Source organism: Juglans regia, chromosome 2 (assembly GCF_001411555.2).
Source record: "Juglans regia cultivar Chandler chromosome 2, Walnut 2.0, whole genome shotgun sequence".
In the NCBI taxonomy this organism is placed as follows: domain Eukaryota; kingdom Viridiplantae; phylum Streptophyta; class Magnoliopsida; order Fagales; family Juglandaceae; genus Juglans; species Juglans regia.
Window position 1 is genome coordinate 26,639,783 of NC_049902.1, and position 24,726 is coordinate 26,664,508.

The following is a 24,726-nucleotide window of genomic DNA, read 5'->3' on the forward strand; positions in this document are numbered from 1 at the left end:
TTTTAAATATGTTATTAACACTTGTTAATATTCTATGAATTAACTAATATATAATATCAATTAGTTAATTATATAGTAATTATATAAATTAATAATATAATTTTTTTTTAATTTATTATTATTAACCGTATAAAATATTTTTTATTGAGTTTGTTACATAATTCACATTAATTACTATTTTTTATAATTTTTATCTAATTTATTATTATTGACCATATAAAATATTTTTTTATTGAGTTTGTTACATAATCCACATTAAGAAGTCACTTAATTTAGTTTAGTATTTTAAATACTTTTTTTATTAATAATTTAAAAAAATAAAAAATAAAAACAAATTAGGCCGGACCGAATGGATTGACCGGACTTGACCGGATCGCTAGCTATTGGTCCGGTCTAGTCCCTTTGGGTGTTTGGTCCGGTCTGGTCCAGAAAAATGATAGACCAAAAATATTCGATCCATCGCCGGATTGGACCGGACCATTTGCACCCCTACCTATAATGGCTTGATAAAGGGAGTACAGACAACCCCCACACGCTTTCAGAAGCGCCTCGTAGAACAAGCTTATCTTGGTCATGCACATCATTTTTAATTTCAGCTCTTCTACAAACAACTGTCGGGATAACCCCGCGGCAATGGCTAACGTGTAAAAAGAAAAATAAAAGAAAACCGACGAAAGACAACATGAAGAAAAGAAAGTAGCCCAGTTGCTAGTGATTTTCTCTTCAACCATTTATCAAACATTTTGCATGCATTCTTAGGTCTCATCGCAGCAACTCTTATGCATTTACATCGTTTCTTCATTGATACAACCAAACCAACAGCAAGTTTCTAACACTCCAAGTACAATAAACTCTACAGAACTCTAACCTATGCAAGTCAGCCCCTTTTCCCTCCCACCTAGGACTATAAATGAACTAATCTGTTCGATAGCCCGCTCGGTTAAACTCGAATCGAACTCGACTTGTGAAAAAAAAAAAACTCGTTCGTGAAAGCAGATACCTGCTCGATTTGTAAATGACAAATACTCGACAAAACTCAACTCGACTCGATTCAACTAAGCCTCGTTAAGATTTGTTCGTTTATGCTCGAGTCGACTCGTTAGCTCGACTCGATTAAAACTCATTCATATATTGATAAATATATACATACATCTATGTATATATACATATACATATATATATATATGTATGTATTAACTAATAATATAAACATGCCACTTTTTTAATTAAATATGTAATATGTAATCTAATTACTTATGTTTATATAGTGAATATACTTCATAGGTACATTTTATAATTTGTATAATAATTAGTCGATAAAATTTAATAATTTAATATATTAGTATGTGAGAACCATATATGAAATAGATATATGTTATCATATTAAGTGTATGCATTAATAATATATGTAGGTATATAATATATTGTTGTTTTAGATAAATATCAATTAGTTAGATATTAATAATTTATAAATTTTTTAAAATTTTATAATTCAATACAGGTTTTACTTGTTAGTTGTATAAATTCAATATTAGATCTCTTATTATTTTATTTATTAATTATTAAATCTTATTCAAAAAATAAAAAATTAATAATTTAAGTTTGAACTCGAGCTCGGCTTAACTCGAACTCGTTTGTGGGACGAGCTTGAGCTTGAGCTCAAGCTCAAGCTCGAGCTCGAGCTCGAGTTGAGAGCTTAGCTTATCGAGTCGAGGGCTTAACTTATCGAGTCGAGTTCGAACAAAGAATAAAAACAAATCTCAAGCTCAAGCTCGAGTTTTTTGAGTTAAGCCGAGCTCGGCAAGTTAAAGACCGACTTGGCTCGATTACAAACCCACTCCCACCGTACCTTCCTATGTTCTCGGTTACTCCATTCTTTCACAGATAGTTGTAGCAGTTATGGTAACGAAAAGATGGTGAAAATGGTGGAGACTGCAAAGCAGCAAGGTGTTGGTGATCATGTCCAGGAACCACATGAGAATGAGAACAGGGAGACCTTTGAAACTTCAGCAGATTAGGCCTATTAATTTCCATGGTCTTGTGGTTCTTGGCTCTAGATGGTTTGGTAGTCGTGCGAGTTCATACTAGATGTATACTTTTTTATTCTGGGTCATTTTGGGAGCATCTGTGAATGAGCTTGCATGTCGAAAACCTTCATCTCCCAGGTCTACAACAGCATTCTCGGGCTCCTCGACTCGAATCTCGTGCCCTTGGCCTCTGCCAACGAGTCCAAGGTCTTCTGTTTGAAGATGAAAGGGGATTACCATCGCTACTTGGTCGAGTTCAAGTCTGGGGATGAGAGGAAAGCCGCTACTGAGGATACCATGCTCGCGTACAAGGTTGCTTTGTCTTCGAGTAGTAACGAACGACGTCGTTCAAATTTTTTGTCACGTCGAATGTGATGCCGCGAGGTGCCCCAGGTCGGTTGTCTATAAATTTTTTTAAATACATCTAAATTTATTTTAGATAGACTTTACATAACTCATTCTATCTATTTAACTTATTACTATTTATAAAAAATACAACTTAACTTAACATCTAAACGTAACCTAAAAAAACAGATATAAGCTAATGATAACAATTATTATTATAATAATACACTATTGATAATCCCATTTGACCCATGCTTATAATGGCTTGATAAAGGAAAAATATTTGCATCAGCCCCACACCAGCACACACTCAACCTATTGAGTGTAAAAAAAAAAAAAAAAGTGATGTGAAGTGTGTGCTAGTGTGGGGCTGATGCATAGCATTTCCCCTTATAAAGGGAGTTTAAACAGCCCCCACGCGCTTTCAGAAGCGTCTCGTAGAACAAGCTTATCTTGATCGTGCACAACATTTTTAATTTTTTTGGCGAATATCTTGGTCGTGTGCATCACTTTCAGACACGCGCCAGAGCGACGTGTGTCTTTATGCGCCCCTGTCTCCGTCGCTTGTAAAACTGGCAGGAAGCCAGGAGCTATTATACGAGCTGACAGGAGAAATGTGGGGCCCATTTTCCAATCTATTCCCCCCCCCCTTCTCTCTCTCTCGCTCTCGCTCTCCGAACACAGTGAAAAGCTTTCGGTATCGATGGGGTGTTGAGTTGAGTAAACGTGGGCTTTATTTTTTTGGCAGAAGCTTTTTTACCTTTGGTTCTTCAGTGCCACCGAAACTGAAAAAATAGCTCAAGTGCTTCTTCGATTTTACCTCAGATTCGCTTTCATTTTGTCCTTTTACCCCCACACCCCGCCCCAGGTACGTACTTATTCTGCCTTTCTCTCTCTCTGTCTCAAAAGTATATTTATCATTTTCTTTTTCCTTGATCTTTCTCTTGGGTGAGTAATCTTCCTTTGAATTTAGAATCTTTCTTTGTTCTGGTTTGTCATGGACTTGCTTTTCCGTTTTGTTGTTTATAACTGGTTTGACCATTGATTGTTTCAAAAACTTGTGCAAGGAATACCAATGGCAATGACTACAGTTTGTATCTTTTCTTGAATTGTGCTGTATAATATTGGTGCCCGATTTTGACCTCAGGCACATTCAAGTCTTGTTATGGGTTTTGTTTATTTTTGTTTGAAAGTCGTGCTTAGACTCTGAAAAGTTATATTTGTTTTCATTTCTTCTTTCTGACCAGTTTGTGGTTTGTCCTTTCAAGTTTGGAGGTTTCCGAAGGATAACCAGTCGATTGCGGCTGCTCGACGACTATTACCCGTTCTAAGTCGTAATTCAACTCTGTTTAGCTGCTTATTCTCTCCGATACTTTTCTGTATTTGGTGTCGAATGTTGTGCGGAGTTAAGAAGAATGCTGGAGCTTTTAGCAATCACATAGGACATAGTTGCGTGTTATTAGCGATCTTGAATTAAGTTAGTAGTTTGAGGCTCTATTTGAAGATTTGTTAGTATTATGGCCAAAATGGAACAAAAGGGGGGAGAGAACTGGAGAGAAATGGTGAAAAATATGCTCCCACCAGGAGCCTCACTCCCGGAAGATGCTAGTGATATGGATTACTCTATTGCTTTGGAGTATAAGGGCCCGCCAGTTACTTATGAAGTCCCTAGAGTGGAACCCGTTGATGTAAATTCACGTGCAATCCCAACTGCAGAAACCCTATCTGAATCACAAAGAGCTTCTGCTAATATGGCTCCTCCAGTGGTTGAACCTATACCCCTGCCGGTGTCTCGTATTGCTGGTTTCGCGAGTTCACCTGCTCAGAGTCCACGGGTGTCAGTCAGTTCGGAATCTGTGGTGTCTGTCTTGCAGAACCCCGGTTCTTCTTCAGCTTCTCCCTCAGCTTCACCGGGTTCGGTTCATAATCCTCCTAAAAAGGTTGCTAATGAAGTAAGGAGAGCTCCGGTTGTCACTTTTAACACGGTTGATAGATCTGAGAGGAAAGAGGTTGAGGTGGGGAAGCCGGATTTTATGGATTATGTAGGGATTTCAAAAGAAAAGAAGAAAAAGAAAAGTAGAGTTTGTTATCGGTGTCAAAAGGGGAAGTGGGAGACAAAGGAGTCATGCATGGTATGTGATGCTAAGTATTGCAGCAATTGTGTGCTTAGAGCAATGGGATCAATGCCTGAAGGGCGCAAGTGTGTAACCTGCATTGGTCAGCCAATCGATGAATCAAAGCGGCTGAAATTGGGTAGACATTCAAGAGTATTATCCCGATTACTCAGTCCTTTGGAAGTCAAGCAGATTATGAAAGCAGAGAAAGAATGTTCTGCTAATCAGCTTCGACCAGAACAGCTAATTGTCAATGGATTCCCACTTAAGCCAGAAGAGATGGCAGAACTTCTTGGATGTCCTTTGCCTCCACGGAAATTGAAGCCCGGTAGATATTGGTATGACAAGGAATCTGGTCTCTGGGGAAAGGTGGGGCATGTTCAACATGGTGTTTTCTTTGAGTGTCTTTCACTTTGGCCTTTTGTAGTTGCATGTGTCAGAAAGTCTCTTTTTTTTTTTTTCTCTGATGGGCTTGAATTTCTTTAAGCATCTCCTACTTATCAAAAAAACTCTTCAACATCTCTTGTTGTTGATTTGACAGGAGGGAGAAAAACCTGATATAATCATAAGTTCAAACTTAAATTTCACTGGTAAACTAAATCCTGATGCAAGCAATGGGAATACTGAAGTTTACATCAATGGACGAGAAATCACGAGGCTCGAGTTGAGGGTCCTTCGGGTAAGATATTTGGTTATTTTAGGTTAGTAGGCAAAGACTTTAGTAACAAAAATTCTATTCATCATTCCCACACGCCACACTTTTTTTTTCTCTTACTAAATGTGTGGTATATAGATGATGAGTAAAAAAATTTAATTAGTTTAAGAAGAATAAAAAAATAATAATAATAATAATAAAAATAAAAATAAGTGTGGTGTGTGGGGATGATGAGTAGCAAAACTCTTTTATTAAAGAACACAAAAAGCACTGCCTACTCAGGAAGTATACAAGAGGAGCTCTTTGGCTTGTTAACTGGACTTGGGTCTTTTTTGGTTTGTAATAAACTTTCATACTTCGTATAGGTTCCCTGTTGTAGAATTTATTTGATAATGTTGCAACTTCAGCTATGTCTCTTTTATTAAGAGCCCTTTTATAATTTATTGTTGAAAGCAGGCCAACATTTCTCCTTGGTAATCAATTTGTTTCTAGAATATCTTCTCTAAATATTCCAGTAACAATTCTATTATCAAAAAAAAAATATATTCCAGTAACAATTCACACTATATTTTTTCATCATTACTTAATTAGTTCTTAAAGAGTGAAGATTTTCTGTCCTGTTTGCGGTAGCTTACATTATTTAGTTTGTGGTTAATATATTTACCAAAGAGAGAAGGATTTGGAGTCAATCTGATATCCTTACTAGCCAACCTTTTTATACTTTCAGCTGGCAAAAGTGCAGTGTCCTCGTGACACTCATTTTTGGGTCTATGATGATGGCCGTTATGAAGAGGAAGGTCAGAATAATATTAGAGGAAACATTTGGGAGAAGGTATATACTCAAAAACTATTGATTTAAAGCCATATTGGATCCTAGGAGCCTTTTGAAACAGCTTGGACTTGCTTTTTGCTAGACAGGCATCAACACGGTTTGTCTGTAGCCTTTTCTCTTTACCTGTACCCCATGGTCAACCTCATGGACCAAGAGATGAGGCTAGCAATTATACAACGGTTCCGAATTATCTGGAGCAGAAAAAAATTCAGAAGCTTCTTCTTCTTGGACTTCAAGGCTCTGGAACCAGCACTATCTTTAAGCAGGTACCCTATCAATATCCTGATATTGTACTTCTGCATCTGCAAACTCACTCCCATGTTGTGAGACATTTCATAATGTTGGGTTCACCATGTAATCCATGCTTTGGTAGTTTCTATTTCTGTGAATGTTGTAAAACATGGTGATGATCTTATAACAAAAGGAATTTTAGATACAGAAGCCTAATTGCCGAGGTCGATATGTGGCTGTGATATAATGTGTTCTTTTAAAAAAAGATATTCAACTTTTCAACAAGTCCACATCCATGTCTTGAGAACGAGAAATTGTCTTTACATGAAAGGAATATTGTAAGAACTTTCAGAGTCACTAATGCAGCACCAGGGCTATGAAGAAATATGTAGACTGATATCAACCAATAAGGTCTGCAAGTTTCACATCGAAGTATTTGATCTGATAGTTTATGATATTGATATATATTTAAAAGCAAAATAAGAAGAAAGGATATTTTTAGATATAAGTAGTACATGGATTCTCGGGGTTGGTTTGGATGACCAAATGTAGTACTCAAGCTTTAGGCTTGCTTAAAGTGGATGCGTAATACAGTAATAATGACTTTACTTCAAAAAAGAAAAAACAAATAAGTAGGAGAAGGAAAGAATGAAGATCTCTATATGAAGCTCAGCTTGGTTGGCATTCAAAACTGACCTGAAGTGGATGCCTTAGAGTCACTTTGAAGAAAACCATAGTTGTTTGATATCTGGTAGAAGACAGAAAAATGTGAATCACATCTAGGTCAAACTGGACATTTTGTGTTGCTAGAATCAGTCAGATTCTGAGCTTCAGTCTCATAAATTATATAAGTTCCCGATGAGAGTAAAGGATTGCAGATGTACCGTACTTAGAAGCATTGGTTAGTTTTGGGGGGTGATAATCATGCTCGGCTTGATTAATTAAATAAGCCTCATATTTATACTCGAGCTCAGCTCAGATTTTATGTGGTTTACTCCGTCCACAGCTTCCTCCCAATCTACAATATTCCATGGCAAACAATGACTATGTGCAATATAATGTACAGAATCTACAGATCTCTGAATAAAAAACTTTTTTGATCAATAGCTCTGGAAATAAAATACAAATCACCACAACTGTTAGGGTTAGCACTCACAGCTTGGAAAGACCTAATAAACCTAGGATATGGACTTTTATGAACATGTCGGCCCTTTGACTTGGTATGGAACTAAGTTCCCACTAGGATACCTGATCCCTGACCTCCTAGGCCCACCTTTTCACATTTCACTTTTGTGTGATGAGACTCAAAATGACTGGCATTGATTCAAATATAGTGCTGTCTAGGGACATGCACTAAAATTTAATGTCTTTGACTTGGTTAAAAATGTGCATAGGTATTCAATAATTTTGAGAAAATTGAATCACAGGAAATGTGTGCTTCCTAATGTTGTAAATTTCATTTGATCTAAAATTTGTATAGGTTGAAATTCTGTAAGAGACCCTATCCATATTTAGATTGCATTTGCTTTGATATGAACAGATGTAAACTTTGGCATTTTCATTTCAGAACAAATAGGAAATATCTTTAAGCATGTTGTAATGTATGCAAACTTCAGTAGTATTAATACATTTTGGGTGACGGAATTATGAGAAAATAGGTGCTCATTGAACTTGACAAATTTGTCTCTGTGTTTCTTCTCCTTTCTTACAGTCTATTCTAGGGCTGAGCAGGGTGAGTCACCCGGACCTGCCCAATCTGCCCAGTCCTCTAGGAAACGGGTGGGCATATTAAACTTATGTTTCAGAAGAAGTGGGTGGGGTTCCCGCCTGCCCGCTTCTGTTATATATAAATATAAGAAAAACATATGCATTTTTCTACTTTTTTTTCCCATCTCATCGTTTCTCCTCTTCCTTCTCCTTTCCACTCCCTTCTTCTAACCATCGCCACGGTCACTTGTGCAATCTTTGTTGTTGATGGTTTAATATGTAGGTTTGTTTGCGAAAGTTATGGGTTTATGTACCAGTTGGGCCTCTCTACCTAATAGCTTAGCTTTTGGGTCCGCTTCTATAACATTATATCAGAGCGTGGTTTGTTTGTTGGCTTCAGATACTAGAACCTTTTGTGTCATTTGGGCTTGACAAAAGAGGGGTGTCAGAAAAATCCCTAGTTGATTAGTTGGGGACTTCAGTATGATTTCTATACTGGTTTAGTTCTCCACTTAATAGGTTAAGCTTTTAATTTGGATATTCTAACATGTTAAATGCTGACTTGTCCTTGTATTTGGTGAAAGCTGCATAAGCTGAAAGACTAAGAGTGTGTGTTAGGTTTTTTTTTTTTTTAGTCCTTTTAGTCATGGAAGATTTTATAGTATCTCAACCTACGAGTCTAGTATTTAAATCCTGATGTTGACTTGGATTTGAATGAAACCAATAAATTTGTGGAGTGGAGAGCAGGAGCCCTTCCAACTCGAGGGAGTTAATAAAGTCATATCCCAACTGTATTTGCCAGCCTTTTCTGTTAGGTTTATCTTGTATACTTCGGCTACACCTTTTGCTGTCTTTTAATAGAACCTTTTCATTTACTAATATAAAAATATATTTACCTGCTACAAGACTTTCTTTCCCCTCAATTATGATATTTTCCTTTCCTGTAAAGAGGTTGTCTAAAATGAGGTGCTCTTATATCTCTTTTGACAAGTTACTTTCACCTTTGCCTTGTGTTAATCATATGTTGTTTTACAAGCACAACATCAGGCACAAGAATCTCACTTTCCCCTAAAACATAATGGTATTATCAAGTTTGACTTATGTGTTTAACCTCATCTTTGAAGTTTTCCTCCTAGAATTTTAAGCTCAGAACTGTAAATAAATGAATATGATACTGCATGTCCAGAAATTAATGGCAAGTGTTATAGCATTTGGGAAGGCTTGTGAATTCTCTAAGAAAGTGCACTCATTTTAGCATCTCACTTCAATAAATATATAAACTCAATATTGGCTGAATAATGTGTATTTATTTGTGTACGGTATATGGTGAGGGATATTTGCTTATGGGATGCTTGAACTTCTAAGATATAATGAATTTCACTTTTTGAGGTTTCACACGTGTGCACTCTCCTGCCCGCACCCACACACATGCAAATACGCAAGTTTGCACACACTCATTCACAGCTCCTTTAGTTGCATTTTATGGTTCCAACTTGTTCTCAACTTAACAAACTATAATCACAAGCATATTTTCTTGATGTATATTTCTGGTTTTGCTGAATGCCATGTCCCGTGGAAGCCTTTTGTATATTTGTTTCCATTGATGTGCATATTTTGCCCCTGCATACTTCGTTGCTATTGATTCCCATTTGCCCCCGGTAATTTATCAACGAGCAGGCCAAATTTTTATATGGGAACAAGTTTGGCACAGAAGAATTGCAGGATATTAAGCTGATGATCCAGAGTAACATGTATAGATATATCAGCATTTTGCTTGATGGGCGGGAGCGCTTTGAGGAGGAGGCTGTGTCTAGAATGACAGCAATAGGTTCCAATAATCAGAACACTGAAACAGGTAATCTCTGCAAATATAAATTGTTTTCTTTCAAGTCAAAGTAGTTGATGCATATTAATATCCCCTTCATGACTTTCTTGTATCACTAGACCATCATGCATAGGTGTTGCTCCTGTATATGTCACATATAGTTGGGCTATGCCTATTCTTTCCATCAATAAAATTTCTTATTTACTGATCAGAAAGATTTCCCTAGATTACTTTAGTTAACACTAGTGTGGATTTCTTAAAATATTAGTTATTATTTTTAATTAGAAGGTTTCTTTCTATATTTTCCCTACACATAGCTTGGTGAGATACAATGAATTGGGGGGGAGGGGGATTAGAAATTCTCTGAAGGGCAACATTTGAACTCTTTACTGAAATACTGGTTAAATGTCTTAGAACTCCTCCATGGAGTTATCCGACAAAAATCTGGATCTTGATCAACTAAGTACATACCCTTGTATAGTGTCATTCTTTATGAAAGAATTCAATGAACTCCAGAAAATTCAAATATTTGATGCAAGTATTGGAGAATTGCACCATGTTTATGAATTTTTCTTAATTCAGAGAAATGTTATTGCCAACTAGTTTCTTTTATGCAGACTGCACTATGAGGATATAAGCCCCTATGAGGATATAAGCCCCTTTGACTGCCTATGCATCTATTCTTGTTGGACTTGTTTGATTGTCTGTAAGGTTAAACTTTGATTGCAATATTGAGTTGCTCTTGTACTTATCAATTCTCAGTAGCTTTAAGAAATTCTCATGTCTTCTTCTCCAGAATAAGTTAGTGTCTCTTATGTTACATGAAATGTTGTTGGTGGGATGAAGTTTCTGAGATGGGAAATATTATTGACCACATTCATTTTGCTAAATCTTCAACGTAATAGCAGAATTACCATAAACAACTTTTGAATAAACTTTTCTTGGGCTAAATTTAGTTGAAGGTAAACATTCAATGAGAAGCCAGTGCTGTGATTCCATAGCATAAAGGGGTACTGAGAATTCTTCATTTTAACTTTTACAATTAGTATTAACTATTAAGTCTAAAAGCAAAGGAGTCCTATGAGAAGTTCCTGTTATATATTATCCTCAACCATTCATCTTAAAGAGAATAGGTGTATCGAGGTGGTATGGAAATAAGAGCCTTTAACTTTGTTAAGGGCAACTAAATTCTTTTTGAATGTCAATGAAACAATTATGTCAATCAGACCACATATGATGTGAAGAAGATATTACACAACTGCTTTACAATGACTCAAGTATGTAAGATCTGATTTCAATCTTGTTTCAGATGGAGAGGTGGACCCAAATAAAAGTAGTCAAAGTGTCTATTCCATCAACCCAAGGTTGAAGCATTTCTCCGACTGGCTCCTAGATATTATAGCCACTGGAGACTTGGATGCATTCTTCCCTGCTGCAACTCGGGAATATGCTCCATTAGTTGAAGAAGTGTGGAAGGATCCTGCTATACAGGAAACATATAAGAGAAAAGATGAGCTTCACTTCCTTCCGGATGTTGCTGAGTACTTCTTGAGCAGGGTATTTCAAGACATTGATGCATCTCTATTTATATTTCATCATACAACCTTTTAAGCAGTGAAAATCTTTACCTTGGCACATGTTTTTGTAGTTTGTAGTTACCACATGAATTGCTGTTGATTTATTTTTGGCAAAACTGAGTTCTTCCTGAAATAGAATGTGCCCTCCCCCCTCCCAAGAATGCTGTATTTGTTTGTCTTTAGTCAGTTTGGATCACTCTGGGACCTTTTGCAGTTGTTGAACAGATTGAAACATATTTATTATATCTTTTATCAATGATCTCTCTGATTAAGATAAAGTAAATAAGTAATCTTGAACGGCTTCATAAGATAATTTTGTTTCTTTCAGGCTGTCGAGGTATCTAGCAATGAATATGAACCTTCAGAGAGGGACATACTCTATGCAGAAGGGGTGACTCAGGGAAATGGTTTGGCTTTCATAGAGTTCTTGCTTGATGATCGTAGCCCAATGTCTGAAACCTACACAGACAATCTAGAGGCTCAACCTCCACCTCTTACCAAGTAATTTTACACTCCTGCATATACAATCCTCACCCAATTTTTCCATTCAGTCTGAAAATCTCTGGTGTGATATCTGTGATTCTGTGTAATGGCAATATAGTGATTTCAGCTGTTGTAGATACCACACTCACCTAATTTCTGACCCAATATGACCTGGGTGCACCTACAAAGAGCCCTTCTAAATTTTTATCATTATTAATATTGGAAATACCATTGTTATTATTTTTTTAATGTTATGTGTCCATATATGGCCCAAGGATTCACATCCTAGAAAACTGGCTTGCTAGGTGGAGGTGCCCCCAAGCTTATTTGCACACATACCTTTTGACTCCTAACCAATGTGAGACCATAACATACCCCCACCCTTCAAGACCATTGCCAATGTTGGTCGAGTACTATGGGAGGCTTTCACCAGGCTGGGGCAACATGGCCCATCCCACTGGATCCATAGCTGGCCACTCCACAAGCCCAGCCTGTTAGGTGAGGCAGCATGAAGCCCACAACCTAGCTCTGATACCATTTGTTATGTGTCCATATATGGCCCAAGGATTCAATCCTAGAAAACCGGCTTGCTAGGTGGAGGTGCCCCCAAGCATATATGCACACATACCATTTGACTCCTAACCAATGTGGGACCATAACATTTGGAAGGCTATATTTTTTTATTTTTTTTAATCTTGAATCTGATCACACTTGGCCATCTTTTACCACCTAGAATATGGCCCCTGCGATATCAAAAATAATTTTGAAGTTTATGAATTTGAACTACTGTTTCCTTCCATTTGCCATCTTATATGTGATCTTAGAATTTTGATCATTATTGTGTTTTGACAGATACCAACTTATAAGGGTAAATGCCAAGGGGATGAACGAGGGATGTAAGTGGGTGGAAATGTTTGAAGACGTTAATGTGGTAGTCTTCTGTGTTGCCCTTAGTGACTATGATCAGATCGGGCTGGCCTCAGAAAGTAGTGGAAGTGGAGCCTTACTCCAGAACAAAATGATGCAAAGCAAGGAGCTGTTTGAGAGTATGGTTAGGCACCCTTGCTTTAAGGATACCCCATTTTTATTGATATTAAACAAGTATGATCTGTTTGAGGAGAAGCTGAATCGGGTGCCTTTAAGTGCTTGTGACTGGTTCAATGACTTCAGCCCGGTGCGGACCCATAACAACAACCAGTCGTTGGCTCATCAAGCATACTTCTATGTCGCAATGAAGTTCAAAGACCTATATGCTTCCCTCACAAGTAGAAAGCTTTTTGTGTGGCAAGCTAGGGCAAGGGATCGAGTGACCATCGATGAGGCATTCAAGTATATAAGAGAGGTTCTCAAGTGGGAGGAAGATAAGGATGGGAACTGCTATGGTGGAGCGGAGGATTCGTTTTATAGTACAGACGTGAGCTCCTCGCCATTTGTCAGGCAAGAATGATGTGCTTTAGAGATCTTATATGTATTTGCTTAACAGATAAAAGTGAGAGGTGGGAAAAATGTAATATGCTTGCCATCATCTGCTCATCAGGTTATTCGTGTTTTTATTTTCAATCGCCAATTTTTAGTGATAATGGCTGGGCCTGCTTCTTCAAGTTCAAATTTTGGTGGGTGGGTTTTCTGAGTTGTCTGTGGTGGTTGTTGATTGATGTTATGTATATATGTTTGTTTTATTTGCATTTGAAACTCCTTTGGTTGCAAGGCTTCAGCAGATTTATATGCTAGATTGGAGTGATGGAGATATGCCTTGAATGTGTTTTACAATCCTAGGAAATGTCAATTGAATAAGAAGTTAAAATTTCTATATATTACCCATAATAATGGAGGAGGAGATGGTATAAATGGTTATTAATTACTCTAGGTGTTGAAACTTTTAGACATAACGGATCTCTCCATTTGAAAGCTGAATGGAGATGATGGGGGTAGTAGTAGCCCAGCACGAGGCTTTGATTCTTGGATAGTTGAGGATTCTAAAGGTTCTTTAAAAAGAAAAAGAGAACTGTAACATGGTGATTAACATCTCCTTTAAAGATACCACACGGCGATCATAGAAAAAGCCTTTTGATTTATTCTCTTCGGCAAACCAAGAGTTCATGGACGGTTGAGTCAAAAGGGTACGGGCGAAAGCTAAAATATCCTTGACTTTAATTGACACTTCAAAAGAGTGTAGGTTTTAAAAGTCCTACTTGTCAAATTAGGTTCCGTTTGGATACAGAAAACGGTTTCATCTCATCTTATCATTACAATTTTTTAAAATTTATATATAAAATATAATAAACAATTCACTTTTTTCAAATTTTAAAATAATATTAATAAATAATATTCTAATAATATTTTATTCAATTTTTAATTTTCATCTAAAATTATTTCATCTCATTATTAAAACGGGCCTTAATCTTTCTGTTAAAAATTACAAAATAAATTTAAAAAAGAATCTTGTCATGGTTTGACCAAGGGTAGAATCTCAAGAGCATTTTGCCCTTTTTTTCCCAAGGCTTTATGAAAATTGCACTTACATGCTTAATTCAGGTCGATTTGTCAGAAAGAGAGAGCCCTTTAACAGGGAATTCTATTGGGTTTACGACTAAATTCAACCATACAAAAAAGTTTTTACCGTTTGAGAGACTTGGAGAATAGAAGTTAAACTGACACTATATCAGAAATTTGAGATTAAAGACACTGGAAATATAGGTAACAAGAAGAAGAAGAAGATAAACAAACACCAACCATGGCAACTTGAGGATTTTTTAAAGGTCTGTATGAAAATAGGACACACACATTAGCACATTAGGAAAATGACAAAGGGGAAGCAGATACTGTTTCTGAAAAACACGTGGAACAACATAATTCGGATGTAGCAATAGATGTAAAACCAGCGAAATGATGACTATGAAAGCAAATGCACTTCTCAACAGCATTAAGAAGATCACATCCCAATTGAATCCATGAAAAATTCCAAATACAAAGTCTCAGTAGCCAATTTAATGTGTACAAACAGCCCCTTTCTTTTTTTGGTTTTTCATTTGATGCACCATGTCTCTAAGCATGTCATGCCACCACAGAACTGATGATTCCCAACTGGAAGTATAGGAGGCTGCTCCTTCCAGGAAAGTGATTCAGGCAAAAGAAAGGAAGCATACAACTGGGCCTACCGACCAAGTGATTTAACGGTTCCCCCCCGATTGCCCATGTAATTTCCCCCTTTTTTGTCAAGAAATTGTTACAATGGGCATAATCATATCAAATAACAAAATCAGGATGCAACAAGATCAGGTGTTTCTGCCTCGATGGACATCAAAGCTGTTTGCACCTTTTCCAACCAAATGTTCAGACAGTCAAAACTCTTGGCTGCACCCAGGATACATGCAGTGTTCCCTCAACTTGATCAATTATACTTTCAATCAGATGAACCTGTGGTAAATTTCTACCAGTGTTTAAGAGCAGAATAGACAACTCCTAATTGAATTTCTATGATAAAGAAAAAAAATAACAACTCAACGAGAAAGCCTGTCTACAGGGAGAAAAAAATAATAATAAACCAGAAATTCATGCAGTCAACCAAAAGACGTCTCACATCATTTACATTTGTGCAAAATGAATGGAGTTTCCTTCTGTGTGCAAATTGACCAACCATAATGGTGAGCATAAGTTTTTCCAGGTCCCCAGAATATTTATTTATCTATTTGTATGTACACCAAATTTAAGGAGAAATGTATAATACTAAAAGTGGATAAACAAAAGAACTAACCGTGCCAGACACGTCTACAGGAAACCTTGTGAAGGTAATATGATTCACAAAGCATGTAAAAAATCAACGACTCTTCATTAATATTTCAAGTACACAGGGACTCCTTTTTTTTTTTATAAAGTTCAAGTACCCAGGGACTTACAGAGTGGCCCTTCATAAGAAGATGCTCCACATCCTCGATAGACAGTTTTGTGCATTCTGCAAAGATACTCAAATGTATAGTTCAATCGACGGATGAGCAGCTGCAAAGAAGCTTGTAGTAGTTCAGTCCAGCAATGATTTATACAAAAACCTATCTGCGGGAAGGGGGGCAACCTACTCTTCTGGCACAAATCTTTTTTCTTTTTAAAGTTTTAGGAGAGATGTTTTCTTTTTTTTCATAAGTAAGAGTAAATTTTATTGATACAAATGAAATAGGCATAGCCCGTGTACACAGGAGGTATACAAAAGAATACCTAAATTAAGGAGAAATGTATAATACTAAAAGTGGATAAACAAAAGAACTAACTGCGCCAGACACATGTCAACAAGAAACCTTGTGAAGGTAATATGATTCACACACAAATCAAAAGTAAAAGAAACAAAAAAAGGTTAAAAAGATGTCATCACCCAACATAGCAGGCCACAGAAGAATTAAAAGCCTATAGCATTGAAACAGAATCGATGTCATTTTATAACATTCTAGATTGATTAGTTCCAGATTCCAAGGCAGTAAACATTTATAAAAATGTATCCTTATTTCTAAGAAGTTATGCAGAATTTATAAAAACGTCTGTTTAAAAAATGAAAAACTTCTACAGAATGTAATTGAAATAGATCATGAGTCTAATTCAAATGAAAGATGCCAGATTTGGTACACACACCCAACGGTTAACCACTTAAACACCCAGCAACTTTGGTATGAGGTCTCTAAATGTGATACCCCATATTGATTAATAAGTGACAAGGGGAGGCGATGTATAGGATCCCACATTGCTTAAGAATGAGAAGTTATTGATTTTTATAATGTTCTAATGAGACTCTAATTGTATCATTGACTCGTCTATTTGGAGTATAGGCCCAAATGTGGCTTGGGCCTCCCTTGGAGCGTTACACCAAAACACCCCCACTTTATATTCTCAAATTTTACTCCGTTCCAAAGTAACATTAACAGCTGTCCCAGAGTAACATTAAACGGCTGACTTCTAGCAATTTCTACATTACTTTTATAACAATGACTATTTATTGTTTCCTAAATCTTGATTGACATACCCATTTGACTATCTTAAATCTCACTTACCTGACGGTATCCAATATTTTTTTTTTCATCAAATTGTGTCTTTCTTTGCGTTTTTGGTGGTGTGGAACCTCACCAAGGCAAGGCCCATCAGACCCACTCCAAGGGAGTCAACCCTGGAAACACAACTCCACCCACCAAAATCGTGTATAAGCAATCGGGGAAACTCCCAAAACCAAACCCAGAATCTGATTATTAACTGGCGCAACAGCCGATTGCTTATAAACAACACAAAACATTATATTACTGTATCAGAGCATCACTAGCCTGAAATTGAGTTTAACTGGGAGAAAAAAGTGTTAGATGCATATGGAAGGGGGGAAAGATAAATCTCTTTTAATTAATGACTCAAACAGCAATCACACACCTAATAAGGACATTGCCCTCACAAAACTGCAGACTTGCTATCATAGGTCTCTCTTGCTTCAAGTAGGTTTGTGCAATACCGTTTTGAGAGGACTTCAACTTGTTCAGTAAATGACTTGCTGGCATGTTCACCAATATGTTTGAGCATCTGATCCCAACGCCTCCAACATACATCCCCAGACCTATGCTCAAGCAGATTATCCCAATCCACATATTCAATGCAGCAAGCATCCAAGGCATAAAGAGCATCCACTAGGCGATAGTCATCAGCATCCGCCCATATACCTTCAGCTACCATAGGTGACGTTAATTGGGTATACCATTTTTGGCAACACAAAACGTTGCTTCTGGTGGATAAACTGTTGCTAATGGCTTCCCAAGCGATATTATCTCGCAACATACCGTGTTTGGATTTCTTTTCTTCAAAGAACTTCATGCGCAAATCCATGTTAACTAAATCGAATAGTTTTTGATACTCCTCCTGGGACCAATGACCTTTCTTCATATTGGGCAATCTTATTCTTCGCCATGTATCCTTTACATGAATCCTATGTTTGCCAAGACCATCAGCCAACTTTCTCCACTCTGATCCATGTTTTTCATGGAAACTTCGAATAAGTTCATACTCTTCATTGGTCCATTTCCTCTCTTCACTCCTTTCAAACAAAATATGGGCTCGATAACATACACTCTTGAAAGGCCTCCAAGGTAAGGCTGCTCCTATATCCTTCCAACAATTTTTATGTTCAGGATGAGACTTGCAGTGGAGAACCGTGTTTAGGCCCTCATCACCTAAGCCCTTTGCTTCAATATAGTTTAGAACGGCCTTTTTAATCATCTCATCTTCTTCTCGTGAAAACCTTTTGCCACGTATTAAGTTGTCATCCTCAATCGGACCATCAGATGAAGTAAAAACCTCCACACGATCTGAGAAACTCACTCTCTTAGACGTTCCTCCAGGTGTAGAATTCTCATAAGTGGTCCCAAAATCTTTCTTGGTTATTGCTGCATCTTTACCACAATTCCCTTCTGAAACATGTTTACCTGATTCCGCTTTCTTCTTCTTCTTTTTCTTTTTCTGCTCGCAATCCTTGTTGTCATCTTTAGTGCTAACAGCATGTAGGTTCCTCTCCCCAATCTCATGATGTTTATCTGATTTGACCATCTTCTCCTTCTTCTTTTTCTGCTTGGCATCCTTGTCATCTTCGGCACCTTTATCACAATTGGCTTCTGAAACATGTTTACCTGGTTTGGCCTTCTTGTTCTTTTTCTGCTTCGCATCCTTGTTGTCAACTACTGCACTAACAGCATGAAGGTTATTCTCCCCAATCTCATTTCCTTCTGAAACATGTTTATCTGATTGGGCCTTCTTCTTCTTTTTCTGCTTTGCATCCTTGTCATCTTCTGCACTAACAGCGCCTAAGTTTCTCTCTCCAATCTCATTCTTATATGAATAAGCATTGCCTTGATTGCAAATAGATAGATTATTGTCAACTCCCTTTCTATTGTCACTTGGTTTGTCAGTTACGATCTCCGGTATTCCAGCTCCCATATCATTATTAATTTTTTTATTCTCTTTCCTTCTTTTCATTTTTACATGCTCAGCCTTTTCCAACACTTCTCCGTTAGAGCTCTCCCTTTTCTTTCCAACCTCTGCATCAGTCAAGCTATTCTTCACTAGAACATTAACACCCTCCATTTCTCTCTTGCTTTTCTTCTTCACCTTTTTGTCTCTGTCTTTCCCATCTTTACTTTTACGATATTCTCCTTTCTCAGAGCAACTTTGCCCCTTAACTACTTCTTCATTCATCCTCAGCCAAGTCTTTGGACTTGGATACAAAATTAAATCCCGATTCCCTAATATTCCAGCCTCCTTAATTGCAACCTGAAATCGCCTCTCTCAACAGGTGGAATACTCTGGATTGTGAAAATGAAATCAGGACTTGACCCCTATATTGAAGCCGATCCCACTCGTCCCAATTAAAGTGGGAGATGAAGCGGAAGAGAGAGTTCGTACTAAAAAGGGGGAAAGAGAATACAAGTTGAGAGAAATTGATTTACCTAGACTTGCCCAAGGAACTAACAGCAAACTGGCGAAAGTTGAAGGCGGCTCCAATGGTGGTGTTGTGATCTTAGGGTTCAGACCCTCTCGGGCCTCAGCAAGTGAACTGAAGTGTAGGAAGAAGACAGTTGAGTTCAGTGAATTTCTCTGTTCAACGTTGGTGGGCCATATGTGTACATGGGCCGGTAGGTTTAATTCAGACGGTGTGGGTTATTATAACATGTTAGATGGGCTTGTACTTTAAGCATTCTCATTGACCTGGTCAAATTTATTTTTAAAATTAAGTCAATATCATTTTTTTTTATATTTATCTATTCTATTTAAATTCAACCCACATATTAGATTATCCATTCAATCTCTATATAATAATAAAATATTATTTATTTAATAATTTTTTTATTTAATTTTTTTTATCACATTTTATATCTCTATCAATTAAATGTTAATAATAATTATATTCTAATTAAATTAATATTAAAAAAATCATATTTTCAAAAATTATTTAATCCTAATAAAAAAATATTTAATTAAACTCATTTAAAATTCTATCTAAATTTTTTAATTACAAACTAAATAGTATTTTTGCTTGGAGTGAGAAACTAATATTTTAATGTTTGTTTAGAGTGAGAAATTAGTATTTTAATATTTGGTGAATCAATTGTGGTTCTCCATATTTGGCCAATCACTGTAATAAAAATCTAAATTATTTTAGATTTGTCCAATTCAATATAGGATGCTTTTGACATCAATTATACAAATTTTAGCTAATCTATTCATTTGGCTAAGCCAATGAAGATGCTCTTATTTAGTTCAGTCAATTTGTTAATAGCTGCCCATTATCATATCCAAGGGCAACATTGTCATTTACTGTATATCTATTATGCTTTTGTTATGAAAAATACTAGTGGAGTCTCTCAAACTTATCATTCAAATTTACCACTTGATTCTTTTAATTTTTTTATTTATTTTTTCACTTAATGATTAAAAAAATGGCTATTAGTAAAGTTGTATAATTTTTTTTATTTTTTTTTAATGACTAAAGACGTTAAAAAAATGTTGAAAAAAATGTTAAATGCACTAGCGGGCACCCTATTGGTAAACTCTGGGTGGCCCGCTAGCAATAACAAAAGTATTGATGGAATGTTCTTGGAGGAATCGAGAAGAAAAATTAAGGTTTAATTTGTTTTTACAAATTACATCGTATTATTTTATCTAATCATTATAATTTTAAAAATAGTTTAACTTTTTCAAATTTTAAAATAAAAATTATATTAAAAAATTATATTCTAACAATATTTTATTTAATTTTTAATTTTCATCTCATCTCATATGTGTAACTAAACGAAGCCTAAGACTTATGCCAAATTAGAGGTCCTAGTTTCTCGAAAAATTAGATATGCAGTTCTCTCCCATTTTTCCTTTCCTGTTAATTTAATTTTTCACGGGGTTCTTATTCGATGGCGATCGATTGAAGTTGAAGACAGATGCGCTGCCTGTCCGAGAAGCAGGAGATTGAACCCAGTAGAGAAACCCTGCGAAACAGAGAAATAATAAGACGTGTTTGGTAAGTGAGACTACTTCACTACTATTTATTATTATTTATAAATAATTCGCGACTATTTACAAACTATTCACTATTATTCACAGATCATTTGAGATCATCTTAACACCCAAACGTAACCTAAGAAAAAGATGTATATGTGTTGTTTCGTGTGTGGTATGAGATCTAGAGGGGATGGAGAGGTCATTGGACAGATTTAGGTTATGTTTGAATGTTGAAATGGTTTTAGATGATTTGTAAATAATAGTAAAAAATAATGAATAGTAATAAAAAATAGTAAATAGCAGTGAACTGTTTATGAATAATAAAAATATTTCTTATGGGCAATATTTCTTACCAAACACAGCCTTGGAGTAGAGTATCATATTTAGACAATATTTCTTATGGGCAATAAAAATGGCCGTAATGCACTCCATTAGTGTATGGATAATATATGGCAAATAAAATTTTAATTAAAAACTATGAAAACGGCCCCATATCAGAATCTCCATCATTCAGTTAAATTTGTGATGATCCTAATTTCATACGTGGTATTCAATAAATAGCTCAGTTAACTTAAAACTATTCTAATATCTCGCAATTCTGTAAATAATTTATAAATAATAGTAAAATAGTTTGAATTAAAATATTTTAATAAGTTTTGAAAATTTTGAAAGAAAAAAATTGAATAAAAATATTATAAAATTAAAAAAATTGTTTAAACATAATTCTTTATTTTAAAGTTTGAAAAAGTTGTATTGATTTTATATTTTATTTTTAAGTTTTTATAAGTCGTAATAATTAAGTAATGATTGATTTAAATATTACAAATTAAAAATTAAAAATTATTTTATATTTGAGTGCATTGACTTCGGCATTGCTCGATGGCTCAATTTCAAGGAGATGTTTGGATTCAGAGATGAGTTGAGATGAGTTGTGAATAGTAGAATAAAAGTTAAATTATTTATTATATTTTGTGTGAAAATTTGGAAAAACTATTTTGAAATTTGAGAAAGTTAAATTGTTTATTATATTTTGTGTAGAAATTTAAAAAAATTGTAATGATAAGATGAGATGAGTTGAGATGAATTTTGAAACCAAACTTCTCCTATTCTAATTTTTTAAACTTTGTTAATCATGTTCGATTGTTTTCATAAGTAGGTGAGGCTTGAGCCTTGCGTCATTCTTATATGAATTTATTTGGTTGATTTGTCGGTTTACGATGAAATTGTACTAAAAGAACGTAGATGAAGTGGTTGAAAAACTTATACCATAAGGAATGAAGTGCCAATGTACAACAAAGGAAGAATCTCATACACAAGATTATTTGGGTGAGATATGAAGTTTAATGTTGATGTTTGTGCAAATACAAGCGAAAGGAAAATATGTAGAAGTTTTTTTTCTTGGTACCGGTGTTTGGAAACAACATACCGATTAATCTTGAGGGTGCACAAGTCCTTGACAATAGACTTTTTGCAAATGCACATCGAGTAATTCAAAAGAAAAATTTCTCAGTTCGATAGTTCCTCGATATTGTTTGCACTTAAGATGATTTGAACCTTAGACCTGAAGGGAGCATAACCCCAAGTCTAAGGTTTTTACCATTTGAGCCAACCCTTTGGGGTTAAATATATGTGGGTATTTGGATAAAAGTCAACATTCAATTTCATATCTCACCTAATCAGTTCAGGCTCTTCCTTAGGGGTGTAAGAAAAAAATTGAAAAAACGATTGAACCAAATCAGACCAAACCACTCCAGTTTGTAAGTGGTCCGGTGCGGTATCAATTTTCATGTTTTGAAGACCAGTTTAAGTGAACCGAACCGGTATATATATTTATAATTTTTTATATTATATTATATATATTATATGCTAAGTTGCTAATTAATATAACATGTGATATAACATAAAATTAATTTTATAATTTTTTATATAACATATAAATTTAATCTTAAACATAAATATTAATATTAAGTTATTTTGATATCATGGATAAATACATTTTTTACTTAAGAAATTATAGTATATATATATTTTGTAAATACATTTTTACACATTTGATCATATATATTCATATAAAAATTCTAGAACTTATATAGACTATAGTTAAATTCAATACTATACTAGTATATGTTAATTATTATAAAATAATATACTTATATTATAATATAAATATACTAATAATTTAATATATGTAAACATTATATTATTACTCACATAGATAATCCGTAAAATAAAAAAAAATCGAATCAAAATCGAAAAAATCAAAAGTTCTAGTTTCGGTAGTGAATCGGTTTGGTATCGATTCTTTAATTTTCAAAACCAGTGTATACTAGTTCGATTCTAAAAAAATATACAAAATCAAACCGAACTAGACTCATTACACCCCTACTCTTCCTTTGGTGGTCATTTGACACTTTTAAGTTTTTCAACCATTTCATCCACATTCTTCGTAACAATCTCACTATAGATGGACAAATTAACGAAATAATTCATATAAGAATGACTCAAACCTCACCTTCTTTCAAAATCACTAGCACATGATCCCAAAAGATAAAAAAGTTTAGAAAATTGAAATAGAGCACAGGTACGACATGCACTAGAAAATAGAACCCAAATTTAGTAGGAAACTAGAGATTTTAGATGAAAATAAAGCGTAACTACCCCATAATACAAAACTACAAACTAGAAATTAACAAACTTTCAAATTTTTTTTCGAGAAGAGACACGATGGATGCACCTTCCAAGCTGAGTTACTTAGCCCTGCCGAAGCCAATGCCCTAAATAGAACTCATAACGATTGTCCCCTTTCCTTTAATAATCTTCATTGTCTTGTCCATTTGACCTATCTAGCCACCTCTAGACTACAATTATAAAATTTATAAATATCTTCCCTACTACTACTAGGTTTGAGAGAGAGAGAGAGCAAATAAACTCTACCAAGAGAGAGAAAGAGCCAATGCTAGAAAGAGAGGATGAAAGTTGCAGTTTGCATGCCGAGTTGGTCGCGGCATCACAGGTGAAAGGTTCAACCAAGGGATTTGGAACCAAAGGAGGTATTTTGGGAGTTTATTCTCAGTAGATGGGCTATCAAATATAATATTAAGTAAATTGAGTTATTTATAGATTCCATATATGAAATTAAGACCTTGGAAAATTTATAAAATGATAGAGATTCTGTTAAGATCCAAATAATAATCTAGAAAACAGTGTAACAATGGATGATGGGAAATGGATGAAAATCTACTTAATTAAAGAACGATAAGAGCTATTCGAGGTAGCTCAACCTCCAGTACATTCCAGAAAGTTTAGCTTCACAAAAGATGAGATTCTCCCTACCAATTTTCCTTCATATACCAGAGTCATTCCCCCAACGGAATGATGCCCCACTACCCCATAACAGAAAGTAAAAACTCTAACATAACATCTGAAGGCAACATAAGGCTCACAACCAAACAAAATGCAACATTTAAAACACTATCCTTAAACTACATAACTCATAACGAAATGTTTGGAATAGACCCCCAAAACGCAACGTTCGACACAACTTAAAGAAACATCCCAATCCGACGCCGCTTCATCTTCAACACGTCACACTTCCATTTGTCCCGCAATGACACCATTTCTAGTTCCACTTTAGTTAATCCTTCACGAACTCCCTAACTTAGATCTAGTTTCTTCACTTCATCTCTCTCGAGCTCTAGGGTTCATAACAATCCCCCATTTCTTCATAGCACTTTGCCCACAAGGTGGGGATAAAGCTGTTAGAGATCCCACAATTTTTTGTAGCTATCATCTTCCTCCGTAGTTCCCATCCATTTTACCAGAAGCTCTATGATGACTCTGTTCCCATGACGCTTCATTCGACGGCCCATAATTGCTTTGGGTTTCGGATGAAGCTCTCTATGGTTGTCGATCAAATGGAGGGTTCCT

At 35.6% G+C, this 24,726-nt stretch overlaps 2 protein-coding genes across 8 annotated transcripts; one reads left to right on the forward strand and one right to left on the reverse strand.

Moving 5' to 3' along the window:
- Positions 1 to 3,059: 3,059 nt before the first annotated feature.
- Positions 3,060 to 13,481, forward strand: LOC109008323 (extra-large guanine nucleotide-binding protein 3). 2 transcript variants are annotated; one of them, XM_018988376.2, is made up of 9 exons: positions 3,060 to 3,240; positions 3,641 to 4,855; positions 5,028 to 5,165; positions 5,869 to 5,973; positions 6,060 to 6,239; positions 9,589 to 9,766; positions 11,046 to 11,293; positions 11,642 to 11,814; positions 12,649 to 13,481. In XM_018988376.2, exons 2-9 carry the CDS (start codon positions 3,890 to 3,892, stop codon positions 13,241 to 13,243), a joined length of 2,583 nt encoding a protein of 860 aa, XP_018843921.1. In that variant the 5' UTR covers positions 3,060 to 3,240; positions 3,641 to 3,889; the 3' UTR covers positions 13,244 to 13,481. The 2 variants fall into 2 exon arrangements, with proteins under 2 accessions (XP_018843921.1, XP_018843923.1); XM_018988378.2 differs by lacking the exon at positions 3,060 to 3,240 and having other exon boundaries at positions 3,343 to 4,855.
- A 1,155-nt stretch (positions 13,482 to 14,636) lies between these two features.
- Positions 14,637 to 19,371, reverse strand: LOC109008322 (transcription termination factor 1-like). 6 transcript variants are annotated; one of them, XM_018988373.2, is made up of 4 exons: positions 19,254 to 19,369; positions 17,273 to 19,109; positions 15,693 to 15,748; positions 14,637 to 15,213 (listed from the first exon to the last, which is right to left on the reverse strand). In XM_018988373.2, exons 2-4 carry the CDS (start codon positions 19,000 to 19,002, stop codon positions 15,200 to 15,202), a joined length of 1,800 nt encoding a protein of 599 aa, XP_018843918.1. In that variant the 5' UTR covers positions 19,003 to 19,109; positions 19,254 to 19,369; the 3' UTR covers positions 14,637 to 15,199. The 6 variants fall into 6 exon arrangements, 2 of the variants coding, with proteins under 2 accessions (XP_018843918.1, XP_018843920.1); XR_001998926.2 differs by having other exon boundaries at positions 15,693 to 15,792; positions 17,273 to 19,371; XR_001998925.2 differs by having other exon boundaries at positions 15,693 to 15,803; positions 17,273 to 19,371.
- Between the last annotated feature and the right edge of the window lie 5,355 nt (positions 19,372 to 24,726).